This window comes from Manis javanica, chromosome 6 (assembly GCF_040802235.1).
Source record: "Manis javanica isolate MJ-LG chromosome 6, MJ_LKY, whole genome shotgun sequence".
NCBI classification, from domain to species: domain Eukaryota; kingdom Metazoa; phylum Chordata; class Mammalia; order Pholidota; family Manidae; genus Manis; species Manis javanica.
This window is the reverse complement of record NC_133161.1, coordinates 82,963,472-82,987,449: the sequence shown is the minus strand read 5'-3', so window position 1 is coordinate 82,987,449 and position 23,978 is coordinate 82,963,472. Positions and strand designations below refer to the sequence as shown.

General features: G+C 36.0%; 1 protein-coding gene and 1 long non-coding RNA gene across 2 annotated transcripts in view; one reads left to right on the top strand and one right to left on the bottom strand.

Moving 5' to 3' along the window:
• GNAT3 (G protein subunit alpha transducin 3) overlaps positions 1–23,978 on the bottom strand; it is a 57,515-nt gene that overhangs the window by 8,240 nt on the left and 25,297 nt on the right. The window contains exons 3-6 of the mRNA XM_037021728.2: positions 22,025–22,166; positions 15,313–15,470; positions 10,901–11,029; positions 139–268 (exon numbers count right to left, since the gene is read on the bottom strand). Of these exons, the coding sequence (XP_036877623.1) occupies positions 139–268; positions 10,901–11,029; positions 15,313–15,470; positions 22,025–22,166 (559 nt within the window). The remainder of the gene's footprint in view (positions 1–138; positions 269–10,900; positions 11,030–15,312; positions 15,471–22,024; positions 22,167–23,978) is intronic.
• LOC140849929 (uncharacterized) overlaps positions 18,260–23,978 on the top strand; it is a 33,601-nt gene continuing 27,882 nt past the window's right edge. The window contains exons 1-2 of the long non-coding RNA XR_012132340.1: positions 18,260–20,871; positions 21,199–21,267. This is a non-coding gene — a long non-coding RNA (uncharacterized lncRNA). The remainder of the gene's footprint in view (positions 20,872–21,198; positions 21,268–23,978) is intronic.

The following is a 23,978-nucleotide window of genomic DNA, read 5'->3' as shown; positions in this document are numbered from 1 at the left end:
AATTGGGGCATTATTAACAAGGATTTGGAAATAGCACCTATTTTTGGAAGGCCTTTGTTGGGTTAGGAAATGTGGTGGAAATGTTGGCAAGCCCAAACACTTGTTTTTCACCCTGGCCATATTTTTGGTTAGACTTACCACCTCTTCATCTTCCACTAAGACCATGTCATAGGCACTGAGTGCAGCACAAAATATAATGCACGTGACTCCTTCAAAGCAGTGAATCCATTTCTTTCTCTCAGATCTCTGTCCACCTACGTCAAACATTCTTCAAAGAAATAAAAAATAACCGAGTAACAAATCTTACAGATATCCTCCAAAACTTACATTAAGGTTAACTTTTAGAGTGATAAGTGGATGCTCTCATGTCTTTAGAATGTATTCTTCTGATTTTATTGATTATAAAATAAGTCTTATTTGGCCAATCTGCAGCTCATGGACTATTGAAAAAGAGGAAGGTCATCTTTTTTTTGTTGCCTTCCATATTCATGCATACAAACCATATTGAAATAATTCACATACTATCTTTGAGCAACTGGGAGATTTAAAGCAGTTTAGAGTTTTAGCAAGAAATTTCTAAGCTTTCATATATTTTGATCAAAGTTTGTACATAGTGGTAAATTAAGAGAACCTACAAGAAGATTGGAAGTTACTGTAGTTCTGATACTAGGATTCTTGCCTGTTTCTTAGCTCCTCTGACATTTATTTGTTTATTCCTTCAGTTATTGCCCTTTGTCCACTAGTACTCTGTGAACTGGACACTGTGCCAGGCCTGCTGATGCAAAGATTAAGAGATATGATCACTGTCTTCAAAGAAGTTATGATCTTGTAGAGAGACAAATACAATGTTGTAATATGTAATAGATATTCTAACATGCAAGCTTAAATGTAAGTCCAGAGGAAGACTTAAGCTAGCCTGAGGGATCATGAAACTTTCTTAGAGATGTTTGAAAATCTGGCTCGCCCTCTGTTTTTATATTTTGGTAAAAGGTACCACTGTGGACATAGCAATTCAGTAAAGAAAACTAGGAGTTATTCTTAATACCTCCTTTCCTTTATCCAACTTACACGTGAACAATGTATTTTCTAAATCATCCACTTCTTTCCAATGCTTCTCCTTTTGTACAGGCCACCAATATATCTCACCAGGGCCACTGCAAAAATTTTACAGTTTTGCAAAGGCTTCTTTATTTCCCTCAGAATCAAGCACAAACTGGTTTTATGTCCACTGAGGTTCTAGCTGTTTCAGATGCTGCTTACCTTTCCAAGTTCCACTTCCCTTCTTTTAATACAGTCCAATCACAAGGCAGTCTTTGAGTTCCCTTAATATAAATGTAACTTTTTGCTGCTTCATGATTTTTGCACTGTCTCTCTCTTTTCATTGTGACATGATTCCTTTCTTCCTCAAGTTAGAAGTCTTGTCTCCTTCAGAAAGAAGTCTCTTGAGTGTTCCATGTCAATTGTATCTCTCTCCATCCTCCATTTACTTCTATAACATCACTTTCTTTATGTTCTTTATAGTAATTATCATAATCAATAAACTTTTTAAAACTTGTTTATTACCTGTTATTTCTCTAATACAATAGTGGCCTCATGAGGGCAGGGGCTTATCTATATTAGTGCCGAGTACATTCCCAATGACAGGCACTGTGCCTGACACATGATAGGCATACAATGAATATTTGCTCAATATATGAATATATTCCATGTTAATGGGATGGAGGGGGGACTTTTACATAAGTGCATGTTCAAGTCATCAAGGAGTGAGAGAATGTGGCATATTTGGGGTAAGCAAGTGATTATTATTTTGGGGAACATGAAGATTAAGGTAGGAACACTGAGATGTATGGGCTGATAATTATTCACTTATTCAACAAATATTTATTGATCATGCCAAGCATAGAGGTCCAGCCTCAAGAAGCTTCTAATCTGGTGATGATGGTGGTGGTGTGTGGTGTGTTTGTGAATAGATTTAGGATATCCATATACAATAGGGAATGTAGGAGGTGGATTATAATTTGAAATGGAGTAGTTGGAAGCTGCAGAAGATGATACCTGTGTAAAAATCTAAGGAGAGGAGGTATCAAACCAGTGGATGTCTAGGGTAAAATGTTCCAGGTAGAGGCAACAGAGGAAACAGCAAGAGCAATGGATTTAAACAGGCAGCACTAAGCCTGAGGTGTTAGGCCAGAAATGGATTTACTGGGTCTTTTATCTTATATGAGATTAGATTTTATATTGCCGTCAATGGGGGACTGTGGCAGGTTTTTGGGTAAGGGATTAAGATTTTTTGTTTGTTTATTGTTATGATTTCAAAGGCAATAACTATAATTGGGGTAATAAATGTCAATTGGCTGATGTGTTGATAATCAAAAGTACAATACATTGTACTTCTGATTCATGTGTGAACTAATAATAGAATCAATACATAGAAACTAAAATTCCTCAAATACAGCTAACCTTTGAACAACATAGGGTTAGGGGCACCCCTCCAAGCCCTTTCGTCAACAATCTGCATATAACTTTTGACTCCCCGAAAACTTTCCTAATAGTTGACAGGTAAGTAGCATTACAGATAACAACAGTCTATTGACACATATTTTGTATGTTATATATGTTACATACTGTATTCTTACAATAAAGTAAGTAAGCAAAAGTAAATTTTTTTTCAAATTATTGCAGATCTCCAAAAGCTTTTCCAATATATTTATTGAAAAAAAAATTATGTGTAAGTGGACCCAGGCCATTCAAATCTGTGTTGTTCAACGGTCAACTGTATATATATATGCACTAATGCAAAAATCACTTCATTCAGTAGTAGATTGAAAGAGAAGATGCTCACAATATTCAAGATAATGTTTAAGTGTTCCATAGTTATTTGTTTTGGAAATTTAAATTAAGTGTCAATGAAGACATTTATATGTGCTGTAATTACCAGACTCTCTGTAGATTCAGGCTTGCAATATAGTTACTGGAGGAAGAGGACAGAATTTTGATTTTAAAGTTATATTAATGTGAAAATTAGCCAACAAACTTAACTTTTAAAACTTGAATGTAATCAGTTGACATTCTTATGGAACCAAGGATAATATATTTGCATTTCATCTTTAAATTTTTAGTCAAATGTTTTCTTAATTCATAAAAGTGATCTCAGTTTTTTTTCAGACTTCGAAAATAGAGTTTATCTATTGCTTTATTTAAATAAACTGTAAAATGTGGGAAACATGGAAATAGTTCTATCATAATTTTTATTTTCTCCAAAAATTCCCACATCAATGATTATAATGTCTCAATCTTAATTGGTCATGTGTACTAAGAGTTTACTATTTGCCAGGCATGTAGGCATTATAACAATTTACTCATTTAAACCTCACTATTAACTTAAGGGGTAGGTATTTCAGATGGACCCTTTGTATTTCAGATGGACCCTTTAAACACCTTGTCCCAGGCTTATTAATTCAACTAATATTTGTTGAGGCTGCTATGTACCAGGTGCCGTGGCAGGTTCTGTGAACATGATAGTTATGCTGTGAAAGCTGAGCTCTGTTGTGAAGCTCGTTGAGTGTAAGTCTATCCACTTAGACCAGAGGTCCCAACTAGTATACAGTGTCTGCCATTAGCTGTCAGCGTCTCACCAAGTGGATTAGAATTATCTTTCCAGTCGAACTGATCATTCTTCCCCAGGTCAAGCAGTTCTCCATGTCGTCAGTAGGTCACTGGGCAAAAATTTAAAACTATTTCCCAGGTGTTTTGTTCCATTCTTTTAATGGAGTGAGTGTAAATTATCTAGATTGTAGGTGTACATATTCAAAGTTTAATCACATATGAATATATGATGGATCATTTATTGGCAAATATGATACTGTAATTAAACAAAGATGCATTAATTTGTGGATTTCAGTGAGTTGAGGAGAGGGTCTACATCACTAGGTTGAAACTCTTCATAGGCTTTTCAAATGAAAACCAAGCCTTTTGTCCCCACCCACTAGATTTTAACATGTAAGAACCTCCACAATTCTTATTTCACCTTCTGCTCTAACTTCCTCCTTGGAGTTTGCTTCCATAGTGGGCATCTATAATGGAGAGCTAACCAGTCATCAAACCAGCATAAATGTCACTGAAATTAATGAAATGTCTATGTTGAGAGGGCTCAAAGTTCAATTTCCACTGTAGGAATGACTGTGCTTTAGGAATCAAATTCCAGAACACCTTATTAGTTTTCTTCCACTAAACAGGACTTGGGTTAGTCCTGTTAACATCTGAGCTTCTTTTCTCTGCTTTTATGGTGAACTACCTATTTCCATCCATTCTGAGTGATAACTTCTTCCTTTAATACATTTATATTTTCAGTCTGATTTATTCAAATCTTGCAAATCTGAGAATATCCTTAAGGTGACTTTGTATAATTGTCCCTAAGGTGACTTTGTATACTTAGACTCCCTGCATAGTGACCAAATAAAATACTTTATCTCAGAGAGAATAATTTCATTTTTCTATGTTAATGGTTTTTAAATTAAAAAAAAATTTTTGCAGGGTGTCCCTAATCCCTAACAGTAAAAAACAGTAGTAAGAATGAATTATCAAGATATGGGTATTCCCAATGGACTCGAGGGGGAATCTGAACTCCCCGGAAGAGTGAAAAGGGAAATTTCATATACTTCCTACTTATTTCTTTTCTACAACATAATGATCTCAGATGGCTTTCCCCAGAAATGGAATATCTAAAAAAATCTTTGAGGTGAAAATCAGAGTGAAAGTAAGCCCAGCAACCTCAATGGCTATCTCATGAATTTCTCTGATGATTCAGCTTCTTTGCAGCCTACTATTGATATTAACACAGATGTGAAAGATACAGCTGTTATCTTCAATAATTTATACAATCAATGAGTATAACCTAATAAAGCCCTTAGCTCAATGTTCTTTCAACATATGCAGCCTCCAATAAACATGTTTTAATAGGCTTAGCTCTCCCAAGGTCAGGAGGACAAAGATTACTCAGTCTTAGGATTTTATTCATATTGATAAAGTGGCTTTTAAAAGTCTATCTTGGATTGCATGCTAATAATCTCATTTTATGACTCATTTGATAAACATTTTTTTTTTTTTTTTTGCTGATTGACATTAGAGACATAGGTTCAAGGAGCATTAATCTTTTCTCTGATGTCATTTGCTATTACTGAACTGAAGGGTTCATTAGCAAATCAGACCAGTGGCTGGAGGTTTACATATATATTGATTCTTCTATTATATTAGCTCTAAGAAAAGTTATTTTGCTTTGCCCCTGTTGTAGTAATTTCTTTTTCATATGTCTATTTTCACTTTTAGCTCTTCATCTAAAGTTTAATTTGGGGCTTATTTTAGAGGAGTAAAGCATTATAATCAATTGAGAAAATTTGGAGATTCTCAAAGTGCAGCATTTGTTAATTATATTTTTCACTGAAGAATATATACATACACACACTCCATCATGGCCATTTTGTGGAAAAACAAAAATACAAATCAGAGCAAAACACATATATTTGCTGACTAAACATTTGGTTTGGTCAAATCTACAGGGGCATTCGATGAGGTGAGTGGGCATGTAGGTAACCACAGCCTTAATGATATTGAATGGAATTTGTAGTCCTCATTCTGGGTCAAGGAGGGTTCTTACATTTAACAGAAAAGTTTTTAAGTGCCTGAAGTATATGTAGCTAAACATTGACAGGTCAGGCTTTTAAATGACAGCTGAATATTGGTTATTTGTCAAACTGACCATGCCATTAATGTAGAGCAAGTCATTAGAGTTTTATGGCTTTATATTAAGCAGCTGATTGAGCAGCTGAATTTTATAGTCTGTTTTAAATAGTTGGGAAAGCTGTTGAGTTTTATGGGCTTATTATGTCAAACAGTTGTTTACATATTTGACCACACAAGATTATTCACACATCATATCAGAATAAATTACTATGAAATAATCTGCCCTTTATAGTGCTTGGAAAATCATTATATAACCAAAGATAGCTAAAAATCAATAATACTACTGCAGCTAATTTATTTGTTAGATGTCTTCGTTCACCTTATAAACAAGATAACTTAAAATATCACAATTTCTGACATCCATATATTTGACCATAGAACAATTCATATGTAATCTGAGTTGGAATTTATTTTAAACTATTCTGTTGAATGGGTTTTACTCAAGATACCTGACTGTATCAGATTTGGTATAACTACTTAAGATGACTCCATGCAACAGTGCCAACAGGTGGATCTGTGTTGTCACTGTATCAAATGGTCTAACCGACTCTTTCCTTTGTCCACTGTTCTGGAAATAGATCAGGGTTGATAAATGCAGACACAAAGCATATGGACAGAGGTTATTCCAAATCCCTTAGCTGCTCGTGATTAAAAAACAAAATCAAAAGGACTTACAACCATATGGGAGCCATGGTCTTAAACTCCTATAATTGTTAATATAATTACATACTTTCTATTAAAGCGTCTGCATGTGTGTGGAACTTAAAATGCCTCCTAGACAATATCTCATGATCGAATAAAATAGTTCATAAAGTCATTAAAGTAAATTCTATTACTAGATAAATTAGACATCATGTTAGGTTTCTTCTTACTTTGGTAATATTAACCATGAACATACCTGAAACAAATATATAGTTATATATATATATAAATTATTGATCTGTGAACTCTAATAGAAAATAAGAGCTAAATTGAGATCATAGCTGTTAGTGGACAACCAGACTCACTCCTAAGCTAAGGTGACTTACACCTTCACAGAAATGAACACAGTGTACCTGATTTAATTTCAAATTCAGGAAATTATAATTTATTTCATATCATAGATCTGCTCAACCATTGTTAAAAATAGCTATGCTATCTTTACAAAATCTAAAGCTCTACATTGTAATAGTTGCCAACCTCTTTTCCTTGTCTATCATATAGTTTTCTGTCCTTTCAATTCTGTTTTTTAATCGTAGAGCAGTTAAGGAGAAAGTGATTTTTCTATAATTGTTTGATAAATTCTTTTAAGCCGGTAAATTCTTTGTCCTGAGGAATTATAAAAGGAAATGGCCCACATTTACACTGTATTTTAAATTTACACAGTACTTCAATATCTGTAAAGATAATTAATTTTATCATTTTGACTGTTGGAATTTTGGTTTGGTAAGAAAATTTCCATTGAATTAGGTGATACATGAAGATAATACAATACATTGGCAGAGGGAATTTTTCATTTTGATGTTCCTATTTAAAATTCAAGTATTTTCCTATTTAATATGTAAATTAAGTCTTTGGTTAAATAGTCATAGGATGATTTATGCTATATGAATACAAATCAATGCTAATGTAAGGTATTTTAATTCTGGGCACTTACTGAAATGAAGTTGTACATTATTTTTTATACTTTCTATTTTGAACTACAGAATTTTATTCTACAAAAGCCTGTGCACTTTTGGATATTCACTTATTCACTTTAAAAAATGACTTAACCGGGGGAATTTATTAAGAGATTAATATATCTCAGTTGCTGTGACTAAGCTTAAAAATGTATTTAAGTGATTTTAAATTGTTCCTTAAGAAAAAGGTATAGTTGCATTTTTATGTTATGCAGTAGAATTGCATTTTTTCAATACCTGTTTTTAAAGAAACTTCCTACATCTGAGTGAGTAGCTAGTATTCTCTATTCTCTTCCATATAGAAGATGCCTTTAATAACAACCCCCCAGAGCCAGAGGGAAACCAAAACCTATTATTAAAAAAACAAAAGGCCTCAAAACCTATTTTAATAGATGGCAAAGAGGTAGTAGCTGAATAGTACAGAAAATGTGTCAAAATAAGGTGTCATGGGGCTTCACAATTCAATTCACAAACGCCTTACATTTTAGCATTGATAGTGTAATAGAGAATCAGCAAGGCACTTCTCATTCCTTCGTAAGGGCCAACAATACACTAAATACACCTCCTTATGTGACTGAAGGCAATGCTTCATACAATTAACCACAGGTCTACAAAAGGACAGGAAATGATGATGTACCAATAGGGGTTGAGAAGTCTAATCTAAAGAGGCCTATTATGAAGGAAACATTATCTTTAAAATAATATTTTACTTTTTTAAAAACTGCAAATGCTATATTCTACTTGGAATGTAATTTTAAAAAGTTTACAAGTATTTATATTACTTGGTATTGAGTGAAACAGTTGTTCCAGGAAATGAAAATGATTTTCTGAGGTTTTACATGTTCATTGGCAATTCTCATGCATCCTGGTTCTAGAAGCACAGACCTGTCAAGTACCATAGAGCCCTCTACCTCAGAGATGTCTCCCCAATTGGCTGTCATTTTATTTCCCCTTCTCTCCTCTCTCTGAAGGGAATGATGAATGGCTAACAGCATTGGAAGAAGCATGTACTCTACAGAAAAAGAATGGTTTCCACTCCAGATTACATAATAGCCCTTCAGTGATATGCAATGTAAAAGCTTTAGTCTTTGAAGTTAGAAAGATGGGCATTCTAATCATGTTTCTATCATGATGTAGAAATCATGTATGATGTATGTGTGAGTCTTGGGGAAAATCTCTCACTTCATTTTAGCCTCCATTTCTTGACTCTGTCCTACATGCCCAGTTCATCATGTTACAGGGAGGGTGTAAAGATAGTGTACAGAGAATGCTTGGCATAGTCGTGTATTCATCCAGCAAGAATTAACTTTATGCTTACTCTGCTGGGTGCCATGGTAATCACAGGAGACAAAGTACTGTATCAGACATGGCTTCTGGCCTCGTGCAGCTCAGAGCATATGAGGCAGAAGCAGAAATGAAAAGAGCAAACTAATAAACAAGGCAATTTCATATATTGGTAGGTTTCAACAAAAGAGAGTAGTGTGATTTATCAGTGGTACAGTGGTGCGGGCTCATCTTGGCATGGTTAGTGGGAGCTGCTTGGTTTCTTCTCAACTCTGCATTTAGTGGCACAACATTGGCAGGCTGAAAGTGGCCACTGTCAAGATACAGACACCAGAGAAGCCACAGATCAGGCTCCTCTCCCCCAGCCCCAGAGAGCCAGCTCTTCTGTGTTCACCAGCACACTGCCGGGTGTAGTAGCGACAGGGATATGCATATGCAGGGATGCTTAATAGGATGGTCAAGTTTCCATGAGGAGATAGCATTTGATATGGGAACTGAGTGATAAGATGTTAAGCCAGTCCTTGCAGAGATCCAGGGTCAGAGTGTTTTAGGCAAAGAGAATAGTGAGTCCAAGCAAAGACCCTAAGGCTTGGAATGTTCAAGGAATAGATACATAAAAAAGATAATCTAATTGTGACTCTTTCTGAGAAGATAGTAAATTGGTTGGTGGTGCAGAGAAGGACCAGGATTGTGAGTCTGTAGGTGTTCAGTATGTGACAGCAAAACTGGCTTATGGTCCAGACAATCTAAGATCCAGAAAATGCTGTGATCTCATGTAAAATTGCTAACAACCAGCTGTAACTCTTTGCCAGGACTTGACTTGACTTCATCTTTACTTGGAACCTAGGATTGGAACCTTCGTAGGACCAGCCTCAAGGCTGACACTCAGCTTCCTGTGTGGGTTTCAGTGAGGAATTTGGAGAGGTGGAAAGGAGAGTAAGAGAGAAAGGGGAGTGTGCCAGAAATGCTTTCACAGGCTTAGGAGGGGCAGAGGGTCCGAATAGCTGGACTTGGGCTCCCAAAGAAAAACTCCGGAACTGGATGAGAGATCAGCAGTCTGGGGAAAATAATTGCCAAAGAGGAATTGTAGCACAGTGATGACAGGACAGAAGACAAATTTGGCTTACATTTGCCAAGAGTGGATGTCAATCCCAGTCTTTTCAGTCCCTTTTTCCTGGCTTGATCTTTGCCTCATTTTTGGAAAATTAACTATTTGTGGACCTGAAATTCAGGTATAAATTTTAAAGAGCTTTCTTTCATATCAATTTGAAAATGCCCTGTCCATCTATGTAATAGCTGTTCTAATTCTAATATTATGTATCACCAATTTTAATACTTAAAACATTTTAAGGCTTTTATCCCACTGAAATAAATTTTTCCTCACAAATGGATCCCCATAACTCAGGTCACCATTTGTCCACCTTTTCTGCTTTTTGAGAATATTCCCATTATTGCATACATGAATGACTTATAGTTTCATTGTTTTTTTTTCACTACTAAATGGTACAGCTAGAACTTAGTTTTAATGCTTTAATAGTCTGTTTCATTCACCTCCATAAGGAGGGGTGCTTATGTGTCAAGAGACATTTTCTAACATTATGGTATGATTTCAATTTGTTGGTATTGGAAATGAGTAATTTTGCAATAGAAATTCTAGGAAGCTTTGGTATTGCAACAGCAATAAAAATAATGGACTTATTTTCATACTTGAATAAGCTTATAAAATAGGCCTTGTTATTCCAGAAAATAGCATCACATTCAAGTAATTCTCTTCCCAATTATTTGCAGTTTTTTAAAATTAAGGAAACAAATTAATGAGAATATTTTAGGCAAATGGGATTGTAGGAAGACAAAGGAAATAGTATCTGTGGCACCAGATTTTTAAATGTAAATAATATTTAAATAAATGTTACTTATATATACTTTCTGTGTTTTTCAAAGCAGGATATCAGTTTCAAGGATGAGAAAAACAAAATCTAACGCCTACCTGCTCAAGATAGAAGCATTTTTCTTTGTGGGATGGTTGATACTCAGGGTGAGGGTTTGGGCACCGGATACATGAGATCACTAAGGAGCCTGGCACTCAGAGCGAGCCAGCGCTAGTGAGCACGCCCTAATGGTTCACTGCACTTAAATGTGGGGCAGACCCTTCCCCCATAAACCAGTATTCAACCTGATGCATATTTCTGTTGCCAGTTAGAAAAGACATTTGGTCATACCTGAAGTACAAGTCTTTAAAGGAGAATTGAGTTTCAATGATTCCAGTTGTTTTCACTCGAGAATGTAGAACATCCTGCTCATTTGGGACATATCCAGGTGCTGTTATTCTGTCTACATCATTAAGGTAGCTAATAAAAAAGAAAAATCCAGCATATGTATTTTTAACTTCGCATTTTACAATACCAGGATTCAGAATAAATGAATTTTTAGTTTAGGGTCCATTAAACTTATTTAACTCCAGACTGTTGCTTTTCATACTCTGCTCATCAGAATTTTAGGATCTGAGTGGCTGGGATAGTGTGGTATTCTGAGTGAGGGACAGAGCTGACCTGTGGGGGCCTCTTACAAAGGCAGCTAGGTCAGTGCTGCCTTAGGCTGTGTTTTCTGAGGCGTATGTGATAGATTTGCTGGTATATGGATAGGCCATTGAGAGAAAAATTCTCCTAAAGATTCTGGAGAATCCAAAAAAAAGCTGCCTTATTATGTTAGTCACTAGACTATTCTCAAGATGCTGTAGTTTGAATTTAGACATTCAATTTTAAGAGAGTGACTGCTTAGGACTCTGAACCATTTTTGTTAACTGCCATCCAGTTAACTCAAAAAAGAAAATCTTTTGACTTCCTTGCTGGCTAATGCTAGAACTGACTCATGAAATTGCTGACCCATCCCTGATCAGCAATCCTGGAGAAAGAACTTAAGTTCAGCCAAATTTATACATTATATCCATTCCTACCTCCTCTTCTCTTCCAGCAGGGCATCAGAGTGTCCTTAGACTCTTCTCTGGAAGCCTTATGTAAATCCCTACCGTTGCTCAGTTGAATACTGTTCTCTTTTTGCCCACAAGATCAGGGTAGTGAGGAGCAGGAATAAGATGGATTAAGCTGTGTGCTCTTTAAAAGTCTGTTGGATTAGAGGAGAGAATCTGTTCTTTGCTCCTTCCTTGAAACCAGATAATGTCTTTAGGTTAAAAGTATTTTATTTCTTTAGAAACAGTTGAAAAATCACTGTTCTAGACTTTTGAAATATCAAGTCTTTAGTAGTTTAGCAATATGGCTAGCTCTGTGAAAATGTTACATTAGAGATTATAATAGCCTGGTAAACTTTTTATGACCAAATTGGCCACTATATTGAATCAAGTTTACATATTGCTTAAATAGAAAGATCGTGATAGGTATACATGCGTCCAGACAGAATAGAGAGGTAGAATCCATCTGAACATTAGTTATGATCCAAAAGTTGAATTTTTCAGGGCCTAAAGAGCTGTAATAGCTTAGCATTTACAATGATGCCTTAAGAAAACAACAATAAATGATCATTTAATCTTTTTTTAGTAAGTAAATTCAAGAGCAATATAGATCATTTATTCTTGGAGGATCTTCCTGCTTTTAAGCTGAAACAAACTAAGAATGGGCAAGTACCCCAAAGGTATTTTGGCCAAGGAAAAATAGACAGTTATCCTGCAGAAACACATATATGTGTAATGTGAAAATGTATCATCATGTCTTATTCTAATAAAGTTTAATTTTCTTAAAGAGAGATAAAGCAAGATATAAATATGTCAGAAGAAAGCATTGGGAGATTTTTCTAGTTTGTTTATCCATTTCCTATTTTGGGAAGCACTTTCCTTTGTGAATTCCCTACTGACTTGGTCTGCGTGTGTGGTTAGGTATCTTGACAGTTGGTTCATGTAGGGGCAAAAAAAAAAAACATACCTGCCAACACAGAGATTAAATTCATTTTAATAACAGCTCAGTGAATACTTTGGTAAAGAGAGATTTTAATGTACTTTCATTTGCATGTTTAAATGATTTCAAGCAAAACAAAAGCATTACCAGAGTGACACATTTGCATTTGAAATGCTTGCTTTAGTAAACAAACACGGGATTTGGGTGCTCGAGTGTATGGTCTAAAACTTAATATAGCTCAACTGCTTTAAAAAACACCTGATTCTTTTTCTAATCATGTAAAAATAGGTTTTTTTTCTAGTAAAGTCTATGTTAAATATTAAAGCATACAGAATTTAAATAGCATACTGGATGGCCTCAATCACTACACCATGAAGTAGTAATTAAAATCTTTACCATTCTTGCCACCGTCATGCCCTTTTCTCTTTTATTTGCTAGTACCGATGGGAAGGGGGTGCTGTGTTGTCAACAATGTGCCAGTCCTTTACTATGAGTAGGACTCACCTTTTTGTTAGCCTAAACTTGAAGGGGCTCTAGGTTTGAGAAAATATTTCACTTTCATCCCCCCACAAATAAAAGGGAGCGAGGGAAGGGGGAGGGAGGAAGAGGGAGGGAGGGAAAGAGAAAATGCCCTGTATAATGCATATGAAATAGACATGGATAGGGGACCACTCTGGTATTATATTTAATTTTAATATGTGAATGTAATTCAGTACTTGAAAAAAAATTTTTTTGAAGAAAGCAGTGGCCATTCAACTATTTTTGCAAGCTTTTACTTACTATATATATTTAAGGACCTCTTCTAAGGGCATAAAAGAGTTAGCATTTAGATTTTTTCATTTTATATGAAACCTTAGACAGATAGGGGGGTGAGGATCAACTTTCTTGTTGTTATTCTGCCATCCTGTAAATGAATCAGTAGTTAAAAACCAAAGAAAAAAGCTAAATCTAAAAATGAGAAAGACTAGAAAATACAATAAATATCATTTCATCTGCCCATTTAGAGTATACAGTGAATAAATATTGATGCTAAAGATCAAAGCATTTGGTAAGCATAATGATAAAGTTTATGTAAGCAGAGTGACACATGTATATAATTGCAAGTGATACCTAATGTGTAATCACAATCGTGTAATCAATAATAAGCATCTAATACTAAGTATATTAATTACAGCTATCTATCATCTGTCTCTCCATCTCTCCCTCCTTCCCTAGAACTTTGCTCAGCAACATTTTATGAAAATATTTCACAATTTAGTTTCTTATTAATTGTGACTGCCTTTATTAATGATTCATATAGAAAATCAATGGTTTCTATCCTAGAGGGAGCCCTCTTAGTATTAAAATGTGGCTAGGCACTGGGACAATTATAAAAACAATTATTTAAGTTTATGTAGTCACATGATGATTTCCATTCTCTGCTTTATTGGAGAGATGAGAGTAGGACTTTCCACCAAGGGCAATGTGTCCATTAGGATTTGAAATGAAAGTGAATGAGTAATCCTAGAAGACTGTTGCTGTTAGCTTTTCCTAAAATTTATGTTTTTTTTCTCTCCATAATCCTTCTGCCATCACGATTTATTTATTTTAATTAATTAATTAATTAAATTAAAGTATTATTAATATACACTCTTATGGTTTCACATGAAAAAACAATGTGGTCACTACATTCACCCCTGTTATCATGTCCCCTCCCACACCCCATTGCAGTCACTGCCCATCAGTGTAGCAAGATGCCACAGAGTCACTCACTGTTTGCCTTTTCTGTGCTACACTGTCTTCCCCATGATCCCCCCGACACCATGTATGCCACTCATAACACCCCTCAGTCCCCTTCTCCCGCCCTCCCTACTTGCCCTCCCCCACTCATTGGTCTGTCCTGAAATAATCCTTCATTTGCTTCATTTTTACACTGTGTTTTTTTCTAAAAGTACTACTAAAGTATAGCATGTTCTACTGGGAGTTCATCAAAGGATTGTATTTATACTGTTTCATACAACTGTGTGCAGAGACAAAAATATAGAAAAATTCAGTTATATTTACATACATGTGCATACATGCACACAAGCATATAACCATAAAATAGGTTAAAACCACTTACTAAAGTGGAAATTTAAAATCATTTTGATAATGAAACTATAAATAGTGTCATAACCTTCTAATTTCTTTGAGGCTGATGATTGCTAACTGGTTATTAGCTGTGAAAATTACATAATCTTTCTTGAGTCTCAAAAAGAATCCCACAATATGCAATTGTTTTGGAAATCAATATATTACTTTCTTCTAGAATTCTGTATCATGCTCATCAAACCAGTGAAACCAAAGCATATGTCATTACAGAATTATTTTAGGTGATATCAGTAATTAAAGAGAGAGGAAATGAATAGCTCCAAATCCCAGAGTACATGTCACCAGTCTATGTTATGTTGAGCACAGTACACAATGATTAATTCTTTGTAATTGGGAGAAAATACTTGCAACATACAGGTCTTCTCAGGCAAATAGTTTCAAAATTAGTTCTTTAAATTCTCCTCTGCCTATATTTTTACATCTCTTTTATGTTATCTTGATCTTTTTAATTTCTCCTCAATTACTTTTGTTTAAGTATAATAAAATGTAAAGCCATTTCCTTTCCCCATTTGTGATTACACATGCAGAAAATGCAGAATTATAATTCTTAATTTTAAATGTTTCAACTATAACTCCTGTCAAGTGCATTCACTTACTAAGCTGCTGAGTCACTGAGGTGATACTCTGATGCCCTTTCAAAGCAGGCCTGGGTTCCTGGATCACTCCATAGCCGTTTGATTACCTCAGCTAGTTCGGGGGTCATGCTGCCATCTTCCAGGGCATTTGCCATCGCAGAAAGCTGCTGTTGGTCTTCCTATATACGGTGATTTTGTGAAAAGGATAAAGATGTGGTATTTGGAATCACAAATCTTATTTTTTAAAGTAGAGTATTTCACTTTGATGATTTTTGTCATATTCCTTTAAGTAATAATTCTATTTAACATTTATTCAATATAAAGGTTAATAGAACTGCTGTTCTTTATAATGGCTGGCTGATGTCCAAAAAGAGTAATCCATTGTGAAAGTTATGAAATATTGTATGCTCAAAATAAGATATTTTGTCATATATTACTAACTTCTCAATATAATGTTAAAAGTGATAACAATACTTCAGTGTAAGTTCATTGAGCTCTCAGAGTGTCAAAGTGCTAGGGTAAAAGGGTAATGAATCTGACCTAATCTGTACTTTGTTTTCCCTTGATTATGGCCCTGTATTATCCAGGAAATAAATACCAAGTAAGAAAAAGTGGAAGATAAAACTTCATAGTATTTAAAAAATATATTGTTATGTAATATTCTTTGCCATCACATACCTTTTGTTGTCATATAAATAAGCAATGGTAAACATTTTGAATCACAGACAGTTTTTGAGCATTTCTGTAGGTGGTGTTAATTGCATGCCTTTGGGGCAAACAAATAGGGCAGAGGTGAGATTTCATTAAGAAAAGAAGGAAAAAAACATAAAGAAGGCAAGCATTGCTTTAGTCCTGATAGGATATTTGGAGGTGACAAAGGCAGAAATAAAGGTTCATTGAGTAAATAATGTATTCCATGGTTTATTTTTAAACTAAAAATCAAAATTCTTTATGACAAAATTTTTTAAATTAAGTATTTGAATTTCAAAGTAATTAAACTACTGACCATGATACTTTACTGGGCAAATGAAAAAGTGTGGACTCAAATCCTGGTTGTCATACTCCAAAGACTCATCCTCTTTCTAGTGCGCATTAGTATTACAGTATACAAGACAGCACCTGTATTATCTCACACACTCCTCACAACAGCAGTCACATAGACACTGCATTTTCTCCATTTTACAAATCAGGAATCTAAAAGTTGGAGGTTAATTTGCCAAAACAATAAAGATAAGCATCAGAAGAAGTCAACCCTTATCCTACATTAAAAGTTATTATTAGAAAGTAGTAATACTTAATATTTACTAGGAGCTTACATTCTACAATATTTTGTACTTTAATGTGTATTCAATGAGGGAAGCACTGGCATTTTTGGATGAAGAAACTGACAGAGAGTTCAACTAACTTGTTCAAACTTTTAAAACCAGTGACCAAAAAAACTTACATAAATTTTCTTTCAAGACTCTTTCTCTTTTGGAATGGCAATCTGTGTGATTATATACAAATGGTTATGTAAAAACATACAAACTGCATAAATAAACAAATTGAAAGCTAAATCAAAAGCCATGGTTTTGTCAGGCTGCCATGCCTGGGACAGTCTTTCCCTGCATACCAGGTGAAACCTCAGCCTGGACAGGATAGGGCTCTTGGCTCTGAACAAGAATGAATTCTGGAGCAGGTCAGATGAGTGTAGGTAAGGAAGGAATTCATTAAAGCAAAAATAACAGGGAATCGCAGCTGCCTTGCAGACAGCAGAGAGCAGGGAATAACAGAGGGAGGAAAAAGAAGCTCACTGAATTTCTGCTCCACATAGGGCAGATTTTTCCCTAAACTCTAGCTATTTAATGTAGACCAAATTGCTAATCTTCTCTTTGGTCCTTATTTTTTACATCTTTAAATTAGTGGGTTATATTGAGGTACGGCAGGGAAATAGGACAAGGGTCATGTTATTGTAAAATCTACTTAGCTTGGAAAAAAGGCCTAGTTTATTCTTTAACTTAATCTATATGTTGTTCTTCCTCTTCTTCCAGCACCTTAATCAATTAAGTAACTTTGTAACCAGAACAGGAGATAGACCTCCAAAGTGTAAATGAACTTATGTGGATAAAGAATGCCTAGATCTGGACCAACACAGTCACCTAAATAACCTATTCTTAAGGCAAAACTTCAAAGGAATTATAAACCATCTGTATCATCATGTCTTATGCTGACCCTTACCCAAAAAGACCTATAAAACCCCAAACCCTAAACTCTTAAGTATGCCTCCTTTTTGAGGTCACCCACACTCCCCTCTGAGCATGTACCATCTTTTCAAATAAACTTTCTTGTTGCATAAGCCAATTGTGCTTGTCTCTGAACTCTTTTCCATGGTAAAGACAAGAACTCGATGAGCCTCCACCTCTGGTGGTAAATGTCTTTGTCCCTTTGCTATTTCATTCAGCTTTCCAGTCTTAACACAATCCTTTTCTCTCTTCCTGTTTTATTTCACACCAGTAGGAAAAGTGGAAGCTCTCAGAACATAATCTTACTCTATCCAGGGCTCTGTGACTTCCCCAAATCTTGGAGTGGTAGGGACTTAGTTCCCATGCCGAGCAGATTCAAGCAGGCACTAGATGCCAGGTGACCCTGGCTTCAGTAGTTGCCAAGGAATTTGTCCTATGCTGAGCAAGAGTTCAATGAGCTTCTCTTTCCTCCCTCTTTTCTTATTTGCTGTCTGCTCTCTACATGGCTACTGCCATTCACTACTGAGATAGAAAGGCAGCAGGGCGCAACTCCTGCCCAGTTAGAGTACAGCGTGGGACCTGGAAAAGGACAGTCTTACAAAACAGGGTGCTTGAAATTGAAACAATATAACAACTTATCCCCATCGGGACCCAGTGGTATAGAATAGCTCATCGCTCATAGTCCTGTAGTCCCACTAGCTTACAACAAAGCATCTAGGAAACCTTCACAGAGATAGTTTAAAATATAACTACCATTCTGGCTGAATCTGTAGAAAACTCCCACTGCAGCAAACATAAAACCCTAGTGTAAGTCTGGGGAGAGGAAATTCCAGGGCAAAATACCTCTAAAAATTGAAATCAGTCAAAGGGAGAAATAAAGTTTAAAATCCATTCATTGCTCACAAGCTGCAGTCCCGGGATGTCTCTCTTTCCTGCTCCAGCAGAAAAAAAACAGCCCTCCCCTCACCTCTCGGTACAGATAAGCCCTCCTTGCCCAGGTAATTACCATTGATAAGGAGATGAACTTCTCTCCACCCCTGAGGAATGATACAGATGCACTAAAGCCATACTTCTTTCCACCTCTGAACGCCTGTTGATAATGCAGATGTACTAAAGCCAGGTGAGGTATTCTGGAAATGATACAATTTACTCGATCCCCCTCTTCCAACCAATCTAGTAACATACAATAGCACCAGCAATAAAATTTTGATAATGCTCAAGCCAGAAGATTCAGCCTATGCAGATTAAGTAAATGTACTTTACAGCACAGTCTCTCACTAAGCACAAATATTTTTCTACACTTATTTACTCATTCCTAACAACCATGCTAGATTGCTCACAAAACTTTAACCAAACATTAGACAAAGTCAAGCCTCTCTTTAAGCATTTTTTTCTTCACAATAGCAACACAATCATGATAATTCTCAAATCAGAGGATTCAGCTAGGTTCAAAGTTCCATGCAGATGAAGTCCAAAGCTCATCCATTCCAGCCATCATGTAGCAGCTGCAGCCAGGGGGTGCATCCAGGACACAAGGACTGTAGAAGCAAATAACCATGATATGGGGGGCCAATTTGCTGTTATTCCAGGACCACACAGGAGGCCAGCTTCTAGGCCTTTTCCCCAAGATGCCAGAAGATCCAGCCATTGCTGGTCCATGTGTAGAAATGTCCAGGGATATGTCCATTTTATTCCTAATTGCTGCACCCATCCTGGCAATGCATGTCCAGTAAAGTGGGTGCCTTGATTGCTCTCAATCACCAGCGACTGGCCATAGGCTGCAAAGAGATGCTCTAGGCCCCTCTTGGTGGTTTGACGATCTGCACAACGTGCACGGCACTCCTTCTGGGCTTGGCTGACTTCTTCAAAGGTCAATGGCAAGCCCCACTGGTGGGCTACAGCCCACATTGTCTTTTGCCCCAGGTGCAACAAACTCTGATGTAGCCATTGGGCCACATTAGAGGCAGACTTTCCTTCTGGCCAGAGCACTCCTGGGCCAATGCATCTTCTTCATTATTTCCTGGGGATGCCAAAGGCAAATGGCCAGTCACATGACATATGGTAGGTATCTGTGCCACACCACTTCATGGTCTTTGGGTCCAGTCTCTCACCCACCCCATGATGGGATAGGTGATTATTACCTTGGTTGGAGCTGTTCCAGCAATGGGCTCCATAGCCAGCAAGGTGTGATACACAATAGCCAGTTGCTTCTCTATCAAGGTGACCCAGACCTCTGCTCCTTTCCATAGTTGTGACCAGGCTCTGGCCGTCAGCAGAAGCAGCAGCAGTGGCAGAAGCAGTAGGCTCAGGCCATGGCTGGGGTCGATGCGGCCAGCAGTGGTGGTGCCTCCACGACCGCACGAGTGTAGACACACGTCCCTCAGCACAAGTGCCACTTCTCCCCATCATTTCTAGGGGCAGCCCTCCCAAAGGTCACATCTATTATGACAGATTTCAGTTTCAGAGGAATCTGGCCAACTGTGCCAGATGTAAGTCTGGGGAGAGGAAATACTGGGGCAAAATACCTCTAAAAACAGAAATCAGTCAAAGGGAGAAATAAAGTTTAAAATCTGTTTATTGCTCACAAGCTGCAGTCCTGCTCCAGCAGAAGAAAACCAGCCCTCCCCTCACCTCTCAAGTACAGAGAAGTCCTCTGTTGCCCAGGTAATTACACATTGATACAGAGATGAACTTCTCTCCGCCCCTGAGGAATGATGCAAATGCACTAAAGCCATACTTCTTTCCATTTCTGAACGCTTATTGATTTGCAGATGTACTAAAGCCAGGGGAGATATTCTGGAAATGTTACAATTTTACCCACACCTAGACACTGAGACCCCAAATGGCAATATTGCCCCTCCCTGCCCCTGCGGGGAGTTCCATACTTTCTCTTATCTTGAATAAAGCTCTCTCTCTCTGTATCTGAATAAAAACTCTCTGTAAATCTCCTGCCTTGTCTGTTCACGAGGTTCATTCTTTAACTACACCAACAAGAACCCCGGCATCACTACTATTCTTGCTTTAATGAATTCCTTCCTTCCCTACACTCCTCTGACCTGCAGAAGAATTCATTCCTGTTCAGAGTCAAGAACGCTCCCCTTTCTAGGCTGAGGTTTCACCTAGTGTACAGGGAGAGACCTCCCCAGATGCAGCTGCCCTACAACAATACCAGGAAGTCTCTTAAAGGTCAGCTTAAAATCCTAGGTTTTTAGGAAAAGCCAGGGTCAGAGCAATAACTGAACTGTCCATAGAAAGAAAATCAATAAGTCACAGGATGACAAAGAATTAAAGAATATTGGAGTTCAGTTCCTGTAACTTCCCCCTTTTTTACGTGAGAGGGAAACTGTATCCTCAAAAAGTAGGTGACTTGCTGGAGCCAAGTTGTAGAGAAAGCCAAAAATGGAAGGAGAGCCTAGCAGAATTCATGACTGCTTATCAACTATCTGCTTTAAGGATGTACTTAGCATTTTCATGCTCTGTTGGAATGAGGCAGAACAAAATGTTGATTTACCATTTCCTTTAAAATTAACAGCATGGAAGAAGTATTTTTCTTTGCATCCTAATGCCTTCCAATGGTAATTTTCACAGTCTAACAGTAAACTCTGGGGTGAGGGTAGGGGATAGGAGTCAAATGTCTCTTTCCTCTCTCTACTTACTGTACTGTTTCTATTTTTATTAATACAAGGTATCGAAGAACTACACTGTGAACAGTTGACATCATCCAGAGGCAACCAGTAGGGGACACATGGAAAAGGTGAGTTCTTCCTACCGCTTGTATACAATTACTCTTTTTTGGGTGTGGTTACTCTTGATATTTGGGTAATACTATGCTTCATTTGCCAGCTAAAATAATTTTATGTTTACATATAAACTGTTACAAACTAAGAGATTTTTAGTGTGTTTTAACATAAAATCATTATATTATAAAACATAAAGTAGAAGAAAAATGAAAGTTTTAGATTTTACCTTATGAACAAAACTGTGACTGAGTATATTTTTTTACAAGCATTTTATATATTACATAATTCTGAACTCCTTTTAAAAAAAATTAGCATTATAAAATAACCATTTCCCTGTACCACATAGCCTTTGTAATTAGTATTGAACATTAATGATAATTATAGTGTTATTACTAACAATAAAGTCTCCATGAAATGACTCAAACTAAGAAAATATAGATAGATGAAAGCTTGATTTTATGGAATAAGCTCTTTTGTATCTAGCAAATCTAGCAGTATTTTTCTCTAATATAGTACATTATATAATATTAGGTTTGATTCCTGGAAAAGCAGTTAATGCTGAATAAGGTTATAGCACACAGCCAAAAAGAAAAGTTTCATTTAAAGGAAAATAGGAAATCTTACACTAAACAGAATTAATGTTTCCCAAATTCATACTTTATATTCTTAAATTTTTTTTGAAGATTTACTATTACAAATTTATTAAGTCCTACTGTTTTATGGCTCAAACTCCTTGGTAGGACTTACACCTGTCATTATTTGCATACTTACTGAACTTCTGGGATTTACATAATCAATCCCAAGGGTATCCATGGCTTTCACAATAGCTAGGATGGATTGCAATGTATTACTGTAAATTACTGCTTTGAACTCCATGCATTCTTGTTCACTGTAACCATTCTTATGGATGATCCTATAATGTAAGCATGAGAAGCTTTTGTGAGTTGAACAATTGATTTTTTGTAACATTAAAATACATCAATAATAATTTGCTTGGACAAAATTACAGTATAGATTTGTTAAAAAGAAGAATTTTGCACACATGTTTGTTAAACCTGCACAATTTTATGGCTTTGGATTTTTATTATCATTGGGGTTTAATATAATATTTTCTTTCTGAGGTTTTTATGCTAAAATGAGTAAATCATGAGCATTTTACTTAGAAAGCTTATATCTTTTCAAGAGAAAAATTTCCAGATTCTCAAGACAAAGATATATGCAGAGTTCTGAAACATGTCGTGTTTACAACATATCTTGAGGAAGTGAAGTAATTTAGTGGGACATTCATGTCTTTTCCTATCACTTAAGATACAGTGGAAAATAGGAGTGCCTGGTTTCTATTTATAGCATTAACAAAGGCATCTTTGTTTAATGTAAGTAATTACCTGCGGTGAAATTCCTTGTTACTTTTCCATCTGTGTACGTGTCACTGAGTTCTGAAGGCTGAAATGCCCAGACATCGTTTTATTTGGGGGAACTCGTCTTTTCCTTCCATTCATTTAATCAGAACTCAGAGTTTAACCAACAGTTTTGGAAAAACAGATTAAAATAGATTTACCTATGCAAAGCTTTGCATATGTTAATTACTTTATTGCATTTTGCTGCATAATATATTCTCGTTACTTTCTGTTGTTTTTTCTCATTGTTTTTGAAGTGCTTTCTGTTCATTTGGCATTATTTTATTTGCCAATTACTAAGGATTTGTGTTGTATCCCTACACATAGTGGCTTCAGCACAGGGGAAAAAGAACACAAATGCTCCCAAGATATTAAAACCTTCAAATACAAGGATTCTGCAGTGAAAGGAGTAAAGGCAGTATTTAGATCTATTATTTATTGTTTTTAATATTTGATTGCCAATGGTTGCTGTATTTCTACTTTAAACATGGCCATATTTGTCTTGCTGAATTAAATACTAAACTAACTTACATAAGTAATTAAAACAAATTGAAGGCTGTAGAAAAAAATGCAGTAAAATGTCTTTATGGATAGACCAGGAGTAAGTTCATTCACGAAATCCCAGTTCACTGTCAAAACTTGAAATTGGAAAATTATGTTAATTATTAATAGATTTTTGAATTTTATGTTTTGTATACTGTTTATAGTCTCTTCCCATTTATATATTGGGCAGCTTATTCTTCTTAATAGTCTATACATTTTTATATCTTAAGGTAGTCAATTATCATATTTGTAAATTTTTTCTAGTTTTCCATTGTTTAATTTTATTTAAAGTTTGGTATATTTAAATGTTTTAAGTTTTATGTAGCTAGACAGTTGGTCATTTCTTTTTTTACTGCATTTAACCTCGTAGAAAATGGAGAGGTAAAAGGATAAAAGGGATTCTAGCATGGTTATAGCCTGAAAGAAAGGTCAGGTGAACACAGTAGTAATGTCATAAGGAAATGTGAAGTGACTTGGGTGCAAAGGTAGAGCTGAACACCTGAAAGCTGTATGGTCAGTGATTAGGATAAAGGAGTTCTATTCCTTAAAGACAGGAGAAAGGGTAAAAATTTGGTTGCAGATAAAGGTAACAGGAGATGTCAAAAGTAGGACTTAAATACTGGTTGATACAGAACTTACATGGCATTGTTATCTAGGAAGAAGAATAAAAGAGTGGCTTAGCTTATAAACAGTTTCATCATTGACTGGGATAATTCCCTTATATAGTATGTTACAAGGAACAAGATCTTCAAACATATAATTGAAAGTAAGTAAATAATGATTAT